This window comes from Panthera onca, chromosome B4, assembly GCF_046562875.1.
Source record: "Panthera onca isolate mPanOnc1 chromosome B4, mPanOnc1 haplotype 2, whole genome shotgun sequence".
Lineage (NCBI taxonomy): Eukaryota > Metazoa > Chordata > Mammalia > Carnivora > Felidae > Panthera > Panthera onca.
Window position 1 is genome coordinate 10,888,708 of NC_138345.1, and position 16,098 is coordinate 10,904,805.

At 44.1% G+C, this 16,098-nt stretch overlaps 1 protein-coding gene across 1 annotated transcript in view; it reads right to left on the bottom strand.

Moving 5' to 3' along the window:
- Window positions 1-6,791: 6,791 nt before the first annotated feature.
- Window positions 6,792-16,098, bottom strand: part of UPF2 (UPF2 regulator of nonsense mediated mRNA decay) — a 112,048-nt gene continuing 102,741 nt past the window's right edge. The window contains exons 21-22 of the mRNA XM_060659320.3: window positions 14,802-14,922; window positions 6,792-8,081 (exon numbers count right to left, since the gene is read on the bottom strand). Of these exons, the coding sequence (XP_060515303.1) occupies window positions 8,072-8,081; window positions 14,802-14,922 (131 nt within the window). The 3' untranslated portion in view covers window positions 6,792-8,071. The remainder of the gene's footprint in view (window positions 8,082-14,801; window positions 14,923-16,098) is intronic.

Sequence of the window (16,098 nt, forward strand, 5' to 3'; positions counted from 1 at the left end):
GAAGGGCTTGCAGGACTTTGTACTATTTTTGCAGCCTCTCTTGAGTTTATACTTATTTCCAACTACAAAGGTTTTTTTTTTTTCCTCCCAGCTATCAAGTTTTTAAAAAGTAAAATGGAACATTAGGGGTTTTGTACCTATTTTGGATTTCCTCCCCCCTGCAACACAAGGGGATTGCCTAGCTTTTGTGCATTTAATCTCCATATTTGTTTTCAGATTGGAGACAGCAGAAGCTGAGAGTGCCGAGGGCCTGCACAGAGAGGTTGCTTGAATATGGAAGGGGCAGAGCCACACAGAATTGCCACTAGGAACCTAAATGCTTCTGCCAGCCACAGATCCTCTCTCCTACCTTCTGCCTCTCTCCCAAGGCTCTGAGTAAGCAGAAGCCTTTCTCCCATTGGGGCTATGTCAGCCAATGGCACCTTCTCCTGGTCCCTACTGGTGGGATGCTGAGAGGCAGGGAGGGGACAAGGCCCCTGGGTGGGTGTGGTGTGCCTGGTGCTGAAACTTTAGGAAGCCCGAGGCTTTGCTGCTGAGACCCTGGCCTCAGAGAGGGACACTGGCAGGTGTGGCTGGGAGACCTCTGGCCCGATTCAGGTGTGCAACGACACCGCCTGGCTGCCTGTGATGTCTCCTGAGTCTTTCATGGACAATGCAAAGCAAAGAAACAAAAGTCAAATTAAAAGGAAAGGAAAATCCAGGTCACACAGAACACAGAGAGAGATCAGTTTGCAATCGTCTCCGTTCTCACTGGCCTGCACAGCCCTGCAGGGAGCGTTCCCTCACTCCTCAAGCCCCAGGCTCAGGCCCGGGGGTCCCAAGAGGACAGGCAGGGACTGAGCTCTCAGAGCTTCACGTGGAGCAGTAGTTCTGGAGAAGAGACTCCTGGTGCCTCCTTTCCCTTTTCCAGGGAGACATAATCTCAGCTCTCTGGCCAAGACCTCTGCCTGCCCACCCACAGACCAGAAGGTCTCCAGAAACCAGGTCAATTTGGCGGTGGTCATTTTCTCAGGCAGCCCATAAAAACACTGGGTATGGGGCCAACCTCTGCAAATTATTCCAGCAGACTAAGCAGGAACCTCCATGCAGCTCCCTTTCCCCATGAATGATACCCCTGGACACTGTGCTCCCTCCTTCCCAGAATCCCACCACCCAGCTGCTCAGGCCAGGGACCCAATAGCTCCTCCCTCCTCCATGAGACACGCCCACCCCCCCACTCCCCCCACCCCCCCGCTGGTCCCCTCAGCTGTCCTCAGGAAATACGTCTGACCCTGTTCCTTCTCCCCACCATCACCCCCACTGTGTCCTGTCTGAGCTCCTGCCTCACAGGTCTCCCCAGTACATTAGCCCCCACGATCTTGCTCTCCACTCAGAAGTCAGTGACCCGTTAAAATCAGATCAAATCAGTGCTATCATACCCAGAAGGGAATCCAAATTTCTCACTCGGGCTTAAAATCCTAATAACTAGCCCTGCCTCCCACTGATTTTCCCCTTAGTTCCTCAGTGGACCATGCTCTCATCTTTTTCTCCAACCTCATCTGGAATATGTGTTCCCCCATCTCCAAGGGCCGAACCTTGTCATTTGGGTCTTGGCTGAGCCCGCTGTCTTTGCAGGGAGGGCCCCTTCTCTACAGACCTGATCTCAAGCAGCCGACTGTCTACGGTGCCTCAGCTAGCACAACACCTGGGTTACATTGTGGTCTCAGGAGAGCAGACCCCAGGAGGAGTTTATACCAGGGACTCCTGGGATCCACCACTGTGCAAAGGGGGGGCAGGACGGATGGGTAGAGGGCAAGTCGGCTGTGATGCAGGCCCAATGACACTCCCATGGGGAGCTCTGCAGTTGAAAAGGCCCTCACCTTATCCTGACTCAGGCCAAGGATGGTCAGGCCTTTGCATTCCTGCATTGAACAGTCTCTGCCTGCGGGCCTCTCCAGGCTGCGTCCAGAAACATCTGCGGCTGAGTCCATCACACAAGGAGGGACCGCTGAAGGCTCCCTGCCCGTAATGCTCCCAGAACAAGGCCTTCAGTCAAGGTGGTCTGGGCGGTGCAACAGAGTTGCCCTCATGGCTACTCTTGACATTTTTCTTAATGGCTTTGATGACATGTCTCTCCCTCCTAGAATGTAAGCTCCTTAGAAGCAGGATATTGCCTTGTATATCCCTGTCACGGCAGCTTAGCACACACCAGGCGCTGAATGAATGCTTTACCTTCAATTTTCAAAACCACCCTGGAAAATTCAGAATTTGATTCTTATCGTACAAATGAGTTCAATGGGGCTTAGGTTATGACACTTACCCAATAAGGGCGGAACCGGGTTTCCAGCCAGTGCTGTCCAGCATCCCGCCACCACACTGGGGTCACGGAAGGGGGCAGTGCGGTCGATGGTCCCGGGATGACGTGGAAGGGTATACCTTCTCAGTGCAGCTTTGGTCAAGGTTATACATTTCTGAAGCATTTGGGCCATTCCTTACAATTCCTCATATTCTCAATGCTTCATCAATGGCCCCTGTGCACACAGAAGTCGTAGTAAACGTAGGCTCACAGATTTGAAAGCCAAGACCCAGATGCCCTTGTGCTACACACGCAGGTGGGTAGTCAAACTGGTTAGACCCAGGAACAACTCCACTGTCTCTTTTCAAAACTGCTTCCTGTTTCTCCCCCTTTACTTCTCATTGTCAACACCCTCTCAAAGGAGCCCACGAAAAACCCCACCTCAGTCTCGACATGACTTTGAAGTATTCTCCTGGCCCACCCTCTGTCTGCTGGAAGAGGAAGTCACCACCAGTTTCAAGCATCCCACCTCTTCCAAAGTGCGTCCGGGAATTTCTTCGGTATGACCTCCTATGCATGATATGCCTTGGGAAAACACTAGGGGTGGTTTGACCCAACAGCCCATTCTTGCTTGGGAATGGTAGGAGGACTCGACAGCTTCCATGATACTTCTGGAGTCCTATGAACTGGGACCACCATGTAGTTTTCCTTAACATTCAAGTCAACCACCAACCACCAACCCGCTGTTGTTGGGGAAGGAAGACACAGGAAATAAATGATGAGAAAATAAAAGGCTTATGTCTAAATTTAAGTGGCCAGTATTCTCCAGGGAGACAGAGGCATTATTTTTCTACTTGGCAAGAAAACAGGACTTCGCACTGGCCACATTCACCTGAAGGGTGGCATTCCCATTGTGTTTCAGGCACATCTTTTTGTGGGCAGTATAGTTAGAAGTCATGCATGTGATTTTAGCCACCCCGGTCTGAACCTGATATGCACTCTCTGCACACTTGAGGGGTTTATGAGTTAAGGGTAGAGTATGTTGGTCAACTTTGTATCCAACACTGCATCTGGCACACAAAAACTCTGGTACTACCACTACCACCACTAGTTAACCTTTATTGAGCACTTACTACACACCAGCCACTGTGTGAAGACCCTCATGTCCATTATCCTATTATTTCCTCGTATAACCCTGATAAGTTACCCCATTTTAAAGATAAGAAAAGTCAGGTCTAGAGCTTATTAACTACCTAAAATCATATAGGAAGGAAGAGTCGGAGATGATGAGTGAGTGACCAGTGGTCAGCCTGGTGCCTTCACTGCCCCTCTGGATATAGCAGGCATTTCTTGCCCTTGGGGCTCTACTGAAAATATGTTCCAGACCCAAGCACCTCCTAATGTCAAGTGTATACAGGGGCACACAGCTCTTGGGGGATTGGGAGGGGGAGGAAACACATCAAACCCCTCTTAGATTACAAAAAGTTTTACCTCTTAGATTACAAAGCAAATGGTTCATAGAACCAGAATGACATAAAAACATGAGTACTTGTACACACACATACACACTCAACAAAATTTGAAATGCTTTTCTCAAAAACTATGAAATTAGAGCCACTTCCAAGGAAAACAAACATTTGAATAATAATCCAACAAATTTTAAAGTTATTCCTCTAGAAAGAAGCGTATCTACTGAGATAACAGAAAGTGGCTAAATGCCTTTTGGATTTCCAAAGATTAAGAATAAAATACTTAAATGAGAACGCCAAAAATGTGATTTTATTTGCAGCATGCTAAGTATCTTTAAAATGTTGTTTTAAATGGATCCCACCCCCATTTTGTTTTCACTCAAAACAAGTCTAGGGACGAGCACCAGACTGAGAGCTGGACAGTTACACCCGGATACAGCTGTACACAAAGTACAAGGGATGCTTTAGTGAGACGTTGTGTAGATAAAACATTTGGGGTTAATAACCTTACCGTTGTGTGGGAAACCTCACATTTAAAATCTGAGAGAACCCCAATTTTGGAAAACTTTGTGTAGGAACTGGCCCTCCCCCAGATAATTCCTAAGGCCCCTGCAAGACCACCCATGACTCTGTAAGACCTGCCCCTTGACCACAGCTCACTGGCCCAAGGTCGGATGCCTGTGCCAAACGGGGCCAGCAGTTCTGCTTACACAGACTTGGTTGCAGAGTACATCAGGTCATTTCTGTAGCTACAGATATGACTCAGGAGATGTCAGCAGCCAAGTTTACGATGAATGCTATGAAGTGAATCGGGCCCCCTCCCCCAAATTCATAGGTTGAAGCACCATCCCCGAGTGTGACTGTTATTTGGAGGGAGGCCTCTAAGGAGGTTACTAAGGTTAAATAAGGTCACAGGCTGGGACCCTAATGTGATAGGAGTGGTGTAGTGGGTGTTCTTATGAGAGCACGACACGGGGGACGCGCAGAAGGCCACGTAAGGACACTGTGAGAAGGTGGCCTGCTACAAGCCAGGGAGACAGTCCTCGCCAGAACCTGACAGTGCTGGCACCTTGACCTTGGGCTTCCCACCCTCCACAGTGGTGGAGAAAAAAGCCCAGGAGAAGAAAACATACATTTCACGTGAATTCTGACTGCATTTAGTTATGTCTAAATGCGGTAAACAGTACTCTTGTGCTGGTTTCAAACTCAGATCCTTACAGTCTCCTGTGAATTTAGGCAAATTCAAATTGGGTATCTTCCATTAAATGATACATTTAGTATCTTCCAATTAAATGATACACTGGATAGCTGGAAGGTCATCCATTAAGGTAAAAAACTTTAAAACCGTTTTAGAAGGGAATGAAAGATGTTTTACCTCTGCCTTTTGTAAGAGACTGTGTGTTGTTTTTGGAACAATACGTCAGGTTTCCCATTATGACTATTATTAAGACATTATATACTATGATGGGGGTTATTAGGAAATCTGAGGTCTACCTCTCTTTGCTATTGGCCTCACCACTCTGGGTCCACTTCCTTCCTATAAAGACAGTTATTTCTGCTGATTACAGAAATTCTGATACCACCGATGACTGACCTTTCCACATTAAATGGTGTGACGTCACCGTACCTTTCAGGATGATTCACCATCTGCAGACTGTCCAGTACTGACATTCCACATATTTCAGGATTACTACCACCCCACTGGCTGTGGGTCTGCAACACGCTCGCTCATCTTTTGTGTTTCTGTGTCTTGCTTACGTGGTTGTTAGTTTTCTAGTCTTGTTCCTTTTCAACGCTTCAAGCTACTGCACACTACCTATGCCCCTTCCTTCTGTTTGGCCGTGGGGTTTACATGGCTCATGTTTGTAATGACTACAGGGAGAGCCAGAGCATGTAAGGTGTGGGCGACTCACAGGAAAGTATAGGGACTCACCTGGAAAGGACCTTTAGGCTGCCCAGAGCCTTTTTTGGCTCATGAGTACGCAAAAAGGAATCAAAGGATCGAAGTCTGACATCTGATTCATTAACATCTGTCTACCTTTGGTGGATCGTAGGAGGGAAAAGGCCCAAAAGGCTGACAAAGTTATGAGAATCAGAATGTTTCCCAAAATTCAGGAGGCTTTCCATTTATCTATCTATCTATCTATCTATCTAGCAAGCTTCTTGGTTAACACAGAACCTATTTTACATATCACTGATCTTTTGGTCACCACTAATCGACCTTTGTTGCAATCAAGTACCAATGTTGCACACCATCCCATCTGGCCCACTTTCTTTACGGTACCCAAAACCCATTACAACTACTAGTGACCTTAGTCTCACTAGATCAAAGATCGAAGGTGAATTATTGCAGCTGATTTTTGGATATTCTCTGCTTTGTGTATGATATACATTAGAATTACCCTTGGCTCCCTCTAATAATTTCAAACTTAGAAAGAATAGAAAAATAATAAAACTTGTAAGCCATTTTCCCCTGACACAGAATCACAGGTGATGGCATACAGAACAATGACAAAAATGGCAATGAGGGTTGGAAAAATGGGTTAACAGAATGGAGTTTTGAAACTTTTTTTTTTTTTTAATTAAAAGTTTATTTCTTTTCAAATTCTACTGACTCTCAGACCGTGGATTGCCTAAGGCAGCCTTGAAATGAACACCTGGAAAGAAACTGAAAACAATGGTTCTTGTGATTCCTTTCTGAGTTGCTCAGAGGCTCTGTCAATCCTACCGCACGCACACGGGTAAAATCATAAACGCTGCCTCACGCTGGGCCAGGCTGTGTCACCACCTTTTCCATCCTAACCAGCTTCAAGCCTATTCTAAAAATGCTTAATTCTACTCACAGGCTCCCTTTTGTACTGACCCGAAGGTGAGCTGACTCAGGCACCCGGGAAAACCATGCAAACACACGATGCTGCAGGGAGAGCAGCACCAGCGCGGCCTGGCCAAAGAAAGGGACTCTGAAACTGTTCCAGAAGGACGCGGAGGATCTACCCATTAATAAATCTTCAAAGCCCAAGCCAAATAAAGCGCGACCACGCCAAATCTAAATGACAACACTTTATTGCAGCATCGGCAAAGGTCAGATTTCTGAAGCTGGTGAAGATCGGGCAGCATTTCCATGTGAAATGTTACAACTTTACAAGTTTTGTTTCTTATTTAATTCTACATGCAGAAACTGAAACATGGTAAAAGAAAAAAATGCAAAATAGCTAGGAAAAAAAGATGTAATCAAGTTGTAGCATACAGATGTGCTCTTTAACTAAATTTACTATGCCTATCAGAAAGCAAACAAAAGACAACTATCCTAATAAATTAACAGATTGCCAGAAACAGACTAAGAACCCTCATTTCTATTTAGTGGGGGGAAAACAAAACAAAAACAACAAAACAAAACAAAAACAAACGCAAAATAAAAGCTCTACTGTTTCCATACTTTGTTTAGAGACAAAGGCTGTAAACCCATGAAGGTCAACAAAATCTTCTGATCCCCTTCTTGTTGTCCTTCGTCCATTTTCTGTGACATGCTGACCGGCACGCTGTCTGTTTTCAATGATACTTACAATGGGCTCAACTCTCCCTTCTTGGGCTGGTGTCAGACTCCCCTAAGCCATCTGAACTCATGCTCTTTGTATACTAAGTCTTCACATTTTTCTTTTACCCTAATAGGCAATTTTGTATTACTGACTCTGATGGATAAAACTGATTTTTCTCCCTCATCCCTTGTTCCTCTTGAAACAAATTCCTAAACAAAAGCCTTCCTGGTGGATTACCTGGTATTTGGATATCTTTCATCATTTTGTTGTCCTGCATGTAAGTTTTTACTAGAAGATTTTACTGCTTGCTCTATACTTTTCTACTGTAGTCCTGGAGCCCCCAAATGTATCTTCTTCCAACATGGGATGTTCAATTCAGAGACACTGTAACTCAAATCAAATTTAAAACTCAAGTTCATTTCCCCCATACCATTACCATCACAACCGTTTCTTCTCTGGCTCAGTCATCTCACTGACGCTCTTCTTGGTGTAACTGCTCAGTAGTCAAGTTAACCATCTCATTTCTTGACTGCTATTCTCAAGAGAAGATTAACCCTCACGTGATTTCCATTGCAAAAGGCCTTTCCGCCTTATCTGGAAGCGTCGGCTTGTTCCGGTGTTGGCAGAGGCTGCTGTTCCCGCCTCACGGCCCCAGCCCGTCCCAGGTTTAGATTCGCAACTCTCTAGACCGACATGCTGAGATGTGTCCACTGCTCTCATTCAATTGCTGGAGGACTCCACTATCCACAACATCAGATACAGGACCTAATGAAATGACACGTGCTGCTGGATCAACGTCTCCTGGAGGTACAAATAGGGCAACGTTAAAGAGAACTAGTACTGAGGGCAAACTTGCGGCAAGAAAAGGTGCCCTATACAGACCACCGTCTCCCAGGCAAATCAGTGCTTCTTAAACAGCACACAAGGGGTGCCTGGGTGGCTCAGTTGGTCGAGCGACAAACTCCTGATTTTGGTTCACGTATTAATTGCAGGTTGTGAGATCGAGCCTGGCGTCGGGCTCCTCGCTGAGCGTGGCGACTGCTTGGGATTCTCTCTCTGCCCCTCCCCCCTGCTCGTGCTCACACACTCTCTCTCTCAAAATAAATGCAACTTAAAAAAAAAAAGCACACAAACTCCTACTGAACTGAAAAACAACAGGAACAGAGGGGCAGGCACTAAAAAGAGCAACGCTGATGGTGATCAGATAGGTGGTCTTGGAATGTTCCGGTAACTACTTTCTAAGGTGCTGAGTGTTTAGGGTTTGTACAATGGTTTGTACAATGTGTATAAAATCACATGTTGAAGTCTACCGCCAGTACCTCAGGATACGACCTTATTTGGAATGGTCAGTACAGAGGGAATTAGTAAAGATAAGGCCACACTCGAGTAGGACGGGCCCCCAATCCAGTGTGTGTCCTAAAGAGGGGGAAGTGGACACAGACACACGGACAGGGAGGACGCCGGGTGAAGACGGCAGGTGTTGGATCAACAAAGGAAAGCCAAGGGATGCCAAGACTGTGCCAAACCACCAGAAGCTAATGGAGGGCCCCGGAACAGACGGTCCCTCCCAGCCCTCAGGAGGAAGCAGCCCTGCAGACGCCTCCAGACTGAGACATCGTTCCATCATTACAGTCACCCAGCGGTGGTACTTCTTATGGCAGCACCAGCAAACACGCAGTTTGCTTCTCACAAGGCAAGTTACATTAGCGAGAACCTGATTTCAAAGAGTAAAATGCGAGTATGGAAAAGTGTTATCTTTGGCCGGACGTACCAAAAACGGGACTGAACTGAATGGAAGACGGTCAAGAACACAAGTATTCCCTGAGAAAGAAACGTCTCTTTCTTGAAGTCAAGACAAAGCCATGTTCTAAAATGTAGTGTTTTAAAGTTTATTTCTTTTGCACATGAAGGAGGAGCAGAGAGAGGGAATGGGGGAAGGGCAGAGAGAGAGAGAGAGAGGGAGAGAGAGAATCCCAAGTGGACTCCGCCCTGTCAGTACAGAGCCTGACACAGGGCTAGAACCTACAAACCATGAGATCATGACCTGAGCCAAAATGAAGAGTGAGATGCCCAACCGACTGAGCCGCCCAGGCACCCCTAAAATGGAGTATTTTAAATAAATATAGGAAATGACAGGGGGAAAAATGTCCAGTCTTTGATAAGACAAATATATCCCCATATATAGTGTAGAATATTATTTGACTGCTTTATAGGCAAAACAATAGTTTTGAGAGACTTAAAAAATGTAAGAGCTCAGAAAGTACCTAAAATATTCACTTTGGATTATGTGCTTATTCTACAAGGGACCCTGCTTTACAACAAAAGTATCAATTACTTAACTTTATAATAAGGACATAAAGAAAATATCTAACAAAAAATGCGCATCTACTTATGACGGGTTTAAAGAAAAGTCTGATAGTATAAATAACACTTGGTACTCAGAGTGTGATCTGCATTCCAGCAGCTTTGACATCACCTGGGAGATGTTGTTAGAAACGAGTTAGAACCAGCAGCTTAGTAAGAGTCCGATGATTAAAATACGTATTTTGAAGTTTAAGAAGGGGTGCCTGGCTGGCTTAGTCAGAGGAGTGTGTAACTCCTGATCTTGGGGTCTTGAGTTCGAGCCCCACATGGGGTATAGAGGTTACCTAAGTAACTGAAATAAAAAATAAAAATAAAGTTTAAGGAGCACTGGTTTAATTCATATGAATTTTAGCATATCAACCATATCAGCACTAACACTTGCCAGAGATGTAAAGTTTCAGGTTTTTCAACACCAGCAGAGTGGAAAACAACCTTGTTCTACACTGGTTAATTGTTTTACTTAGAGTGCTATTGCCATTTTAACGTATTATAAGCAAAGGCCTGTACTTTATTAGGGCATCACTGCCCAGTGAGAACAGCCACTATTTTAATGTACAGCCTATTTTAAGGACCACCTTGTGATTAGAAAAATTTTAAATCATTATATTTCATGTCTGGGAACCTATCAAAATCCCTGGGTAAGGAACTTTAACTGCTTTAATAAACAGTTTCCAAATGAATTTCCCCTCATTTGCCATAGAACATGAACAGTGTTAGTAACTAATTTTTAAAATAAGCTGTAGCCAAGTTAAAAGTCAAATTGAAAACACTTTCTCAGACCTGACAAGTTTTCTCTTCCCTCCTCTGTTTAGGAACTCACCTCGCGGTATTTTCTCCCTAAGGGATCGGATGAACCACCGCTCTAGATACACATCTTTCCACTGTCTGGCCCGGCATTAAAATAGAAAAAAAATAAAGAGGTGCCAAACCACCAGGAAACTCCACCCCACCAGTTATGTTCTTTCAAATCACTACATTTCTTCACTTAAAACTTAAGTTTAAAAAAATGGCCAAGAACATTTGGTGCTCAAAAACTCATGTTTACGTGACTGCTTGTTCCTCTACCACGTTCACTCACACCTCTATTTCGAGAGCACTGGCTTTGAAAAGTACCTTAAAACTTTATAGAGAGCCATTTTTAAGAATGACGGACAAGTCAGCATTTTTTTGAGTTATTATTTTAAGAAGAGATTTAAGACAGGAAGAGATGGTAGCTCAAGAAATGGGACTTTCACAAAATCAGGAAATGAGGAAAAAAGAGCTTCTAGGGAACAGAGCTTAGGGAAAAAGTTTATTAAATGACCAAATACAGACCTTTAAAAGTCCCTTTGTCCACTTAACAAATATTAACTGAACATCTACCGTATGGCAGGCACAAGAGTGACAGAAGAGCCATAGTAGAAAACAAGATGCGGCTTCATTTCCGCCTCAGCTCTCAGTCTCAAAGGGGATAAAGAAAAGTTGGCAGGCGATTACACAGGATAAGGTCTGTAGAAATACAGCGAGCAAAGGCAGCATGTATGTACCAATCTACGTCAGATCTGAGAATATCAAGGTAAGACCTGAAGGAGGAACAGGAGATATCCAGAGGAAAGTGTGAAAAAGTTCCAAGCAAGGGAGGTGAAAAAAGAACCTCACCAGAAAGACAGAAAGGCCAGCTTGGTTGGGAGTAGAGGAAGGAAGAGAAAGCGATAAAGCCAATAAGGTAAGTACACCCTCACCATGCAGGGCCATGGTAACCAAGCTGAGGAGCTTGGACTTTATACGCTACAAGCCATGAGGAGCCACTGAGGATTTTAAGCACAAGAGTTCACCTCCTCAGACAACAGACTTCATTTTAGAAAGAACAATGTGGGGACAGCACAGAGAATGAACTGGAAGGGTTGACACTGGAGACTGAGAAGCAGATGTGGGAGCTGCGGGCAGCAATGCGATGAGAGGTGATGGCGGCTTGATCTCCGGTCTCAGCAGCAGAGACAGAATCAAACAGGCAAGGGTGAGAGCCATTCAGTAGTAGAATCAAAGTATTTGTCAATTAACTAGACATGGAAACTGAGGGAGTGAAGAGTCTAAACCAAAACCTACATTTCCAGTTTGGATAACTGGCTCAGCAGTGCCTCCACTCGATGAGCCAGAGAACAGAGGAGGAGAGTGGCATGGGGGCAAGGGACACACCTTCTAGACGGTTGTTTAGAAGACAGCTGGACATGCAATCAGAATCTAAACTGTGAGACCTGACCAGGAGCTCTGAAAGGGAACTGGGCCACAGGAGGGAAGGACGCCTCCTGTGGAGAGTGCACAAGAGTAGGACAGGAGGGCTTGGACGGACCCAGAGGGACAGAGCGTCTCCAGGCAGAGGCAAGCCCATAGAGGAGTCAGGAGACAGGAGGAGGAGTCAAGGAGGGAGGAGAAAGACCAGAAGACACGAGAGCCACAGAAGTCCAGGGAAGAGAGCATATGTCAAGATAAAGAGGGGCCACATGCTAAGCACTGCTGAGGCAGCCTGAAAGCGACAGAAGTGAAGCACAGGGTGGCAGCTGGGAGTGGGGGAGGGCAGAAGACCGCAGTCAGCCACACCAGTGAGAGGGGAGGAAGAAAGAACAAACAGGGCCAATTCTTCCAAGTTTGGTTAACTAGGGGCTGGAGGGAGGGAAGGAAAAACAAAAAGTTAAAGAATATGAGGAAAAACAACTGAATAACTGGCAGCAAACGAAGAAAGGTACAGCTTTATGTTTATCTTTTAGCATATGTAAGTTCACACATCTGTTTTCCCATATTTTTCCCCCAACTGCTTAGGAAATGCCTGGGACTTAATAAACTCTCAATGGCTTTTTAAAATAAATGTATGACTTGGACAGAATTAACTCTTTCAAGTACCCATACTTAGTCTTCCCACTAGACTTGAGGGTAAAGACTTTATCTTTTCGTACTTTTTAATTTGTCATAGTACAGGAGGACTGAACCCATGGCAGATGCTGAGGGGAGCAAATCATACCGGAAATACTCATTATGTACCAAATGTCATAGTTACTGATTCTATAAATCTACCCAAACATTTAAAAATTAGGAAAAGACACCGTACTTGCATTATGTGACTCAAGAAGGGATTGGGTTTTAACAGAAATAATGCTGTTCAGAGATGTTAAGCTGTAATATAAACAGGTGAAACTGACGGAAAACATCAAGATAAAATATTCCTCTTTTTAAAGTTCTTTTTTTGCTTTTTTAAAAGTTTATTTATTTTTGAGAGAGAGAGAGTATGGGTGGGAGAGGGGCAGAGAGAGAGGGGCAGAGAGAGAGGGGGAGAGGGAGAGGGAGAGAGAATCCCAAGTAGGCTTCATGTTGTCAGCACAGGCCCCAACACGGGCTCAACCCCATGACCTGTGAGATCATGACCTGAGCTGAAATCAAGAGTTGGACACTCAAACGACTGAGCCACCCAGGCGCCACTCAAGATAAAATATTCTTAATAGTCCTGTTCACCAATCATGAGACAAGAAGAGAAACGGGTATATCAAGAACACTGAAATATATTTAAAGGTATGTAAGAAAATATAAAAGCTGAAAACTAAAACTTGCATGGCCTCTTAAAATAGCTGGCTCCCACATTTTAGTACCAATAAAAGATTTTATTAAAAGACTTTAATGAAGCTTGGATAATAAAAATAACCTAGTATCTTATTATGCCTAATTAGATGGATTTGTACATCAGTTCTAACTTGGATTTCTAAAAACATTACACTCCATAGATGTTAAAAAAACAGACCCCTAAACTGTCATGAGAAACCAATGTTCTAACCAGCAATTTGATTAGAGCTGTCCAAGCATATAGTTCAAAGAAAAATGTGATGGGGCGCCTGGGTGGCTCAGTCGGTTAAGTGCCCGACTTTGGCTCAGGTCATGATCTTGCGGTTTGTGAGTTTGAGCCCCATGTCAGGCTCTGTACTGTCAGCTCAGAGCCTGGAGCCTGCATGGGATTCTGTGTCTCCTTCTCTCTCTGCCCCACCCTTACTTGTGCTCTGTTTCTCTCTGTCTCTCAAAAATAAAGAAATGTAAAAAAAATTAAAAAAAAAAAAGAGAAAAAGAAAAAGAAAAAAAAGAAAAAGAAAAATGTTATTGGGAACAAACACAGAGCAAGTAAAAGAGACCTGTGCCATTTCCCCAGCATTGCTCTACACAATAATGAACTCTTCTGCTCCCGCTCAGAGCACAATCCCTTCCACACCTAACCTGCCCGCCCCTAACAGCAAGGTGACGTCTTGGGGCTGATGTACGTCCTTAGCTAAACACTAATACCCCGAAGGAGATCAGTAAGAGCAGCAAAGTCAATGACACCTTTGATCATAACTCGACCACAAGACAGAAAACTGAGTTGATGGTATGGGTCTTTAGATCAGATCTCAGAAAAACTTTAAATAATTTTCTCCCTTAAAAGACGAGTAAGATCTTATTAGGAAACATCTATGTAAAATTCCTTCTAGAGTTTTAACTATTTCACTTTAAGCAACTCAAGTTTAAGAAAAACTAGCATGGTTGGAGGGCACACTTGCATGGCTAAGTTGGTTAAGCATCCAACTCAAATACCAGGCTCATGAGTTCAAGCTCTCCATTGCGCTCTGTGCTGAGCGCAGAGCCTACTTAAAAAAAAAAAAAAAAAAAAAAAGTAAAACTGGCATAGATCCCAGGAGGACATTTTACAATTAAAAACAAACAAACAAAATACCTCAAAACAAACTCAACCTAAAAGCTTGAAAGTCTAGGAAACAGGTTGAGTTTTTGTAAACATGGATTACTTAACACTGACCTGAGAAATTCTGACACAAAAGCCTGTGATTTTTCTCAAATTCATCTATAACTAGTCATCTCTATGAATGCAAAAGAGAAAATTTAAAAATCCAAAGAAGTCCACAAAGAGAGGGTGAAAGCCAAGATCACTGTGGCTGAAATTAAAAAAAAAAAAAAAAAAAAGAAAAAAGAAAAAAACCGTGTAATTATTCTATAAATAGGTTTTTTTTTCTCAAATACTTACAACTCAAAGACTTTTCTATTTTGCTAGTAATCAGGCCTTTATCATTAGGTGTAATCCAGAACAATCTATTCATGTGGACATCATGAAAAACAAACAGCTACAGAAGAAAGAGAGACGGACTGTCCTACCTCCCACCAGTCTTAAAGATTAGATCCGCGTTAGGTGCTCCCTTTGGATGTTGGTAACGAGGCCGCCGCTCCCGATTGGTGTTTGCTGGGGCTGGGCGCTGGGCAAGAGACTGCAGCATTTCTGTAAGCAGGAGCAAAACAGAAAAGGTGGCTAACTCTGGTAAATGCACTCCCCTCCATGAAGCAAATAAAACCCTAGGGAGATCACGTTTACTAGTTGTTAGGTAGGGGAGTAAACAAAAAGAACCATTACACAGTCTACAATGATTAAGAAATTCTGAAAGAGCACATCAAGAGAGGAGACATGCTCTTTAATATCATTTAATATCCAATGTCCCCCATCCTGTCAATTTGGCCACCACATAAGTATCTTGCGAGGCTGTAAAACAGTATGAAAAGCAGTCTAGTTCAATAGCTACAAGCATATTGTCTGGAGCCAGACAAGACACTATTGGAACGAATCCCAGTTCTGCCACTTACTAGCCATGGGTCTTCCAGTTCAGTTTCCCTAAATGTCCCTAAATGTCAAATGGGGATGAGAATAAGCACTTACCTCCTAGAACTGTGGTACATAAGACAGTGTCCAGCTCACAGTTAAGCCCTTTACACTGAGTACTAGCTTACTTATTATTAAAAATGTGGGGTATCAACCAGAAGAGATTCTAGAAGACCGACTCAAGGATAGAAAACCAAATATTTATTTATGCAACAACCTCTTGCATAGAAAGTAGTGTGTCAGTACAGTGCTGTATCAACAGACATGTTATGACTCTAAAATTTAGGTGTCACAGAAATGCCAAGAGGCTGGTTTATGAAGTGTTCATGGACTCTGTGCACATGAGGTTCCAGTTAATTCAAGAGTGTTCGGTTTACCTGCGTAAAACTGGAATCTTAATTTTTTTTTTATGTTTATTTTATTTTTGAGAGAGAGACAGAATGCGAGTGGGTTAGGGACAGAGAGAGAAGGGAGACACAGAATCCGAAGCAGGCTCCAGGCTCCAAGCTGTCAGCACAGAGCCCAATGTGGGGCTCGAACTCACGAGCTGTGAGACCATGACCCGAGCCGAAGTTGGACGCTCAACAGACCGAGCCACCAGACGCCCCAAAACTGGAATCTTAATTTGAGTATACTCTCAAATCTGAAGAAGCACGGGGCCCTTGAGACAGGACTCCCCAACAGACAAAATAAGATAATAACTATGTATTGATTTAATTTGCTCACAGATGACTGGCAACATGACCCAATTAAAAACTGATCCTCATCTCACCTGCAAACATAGCTCTAACAGTATGGGAT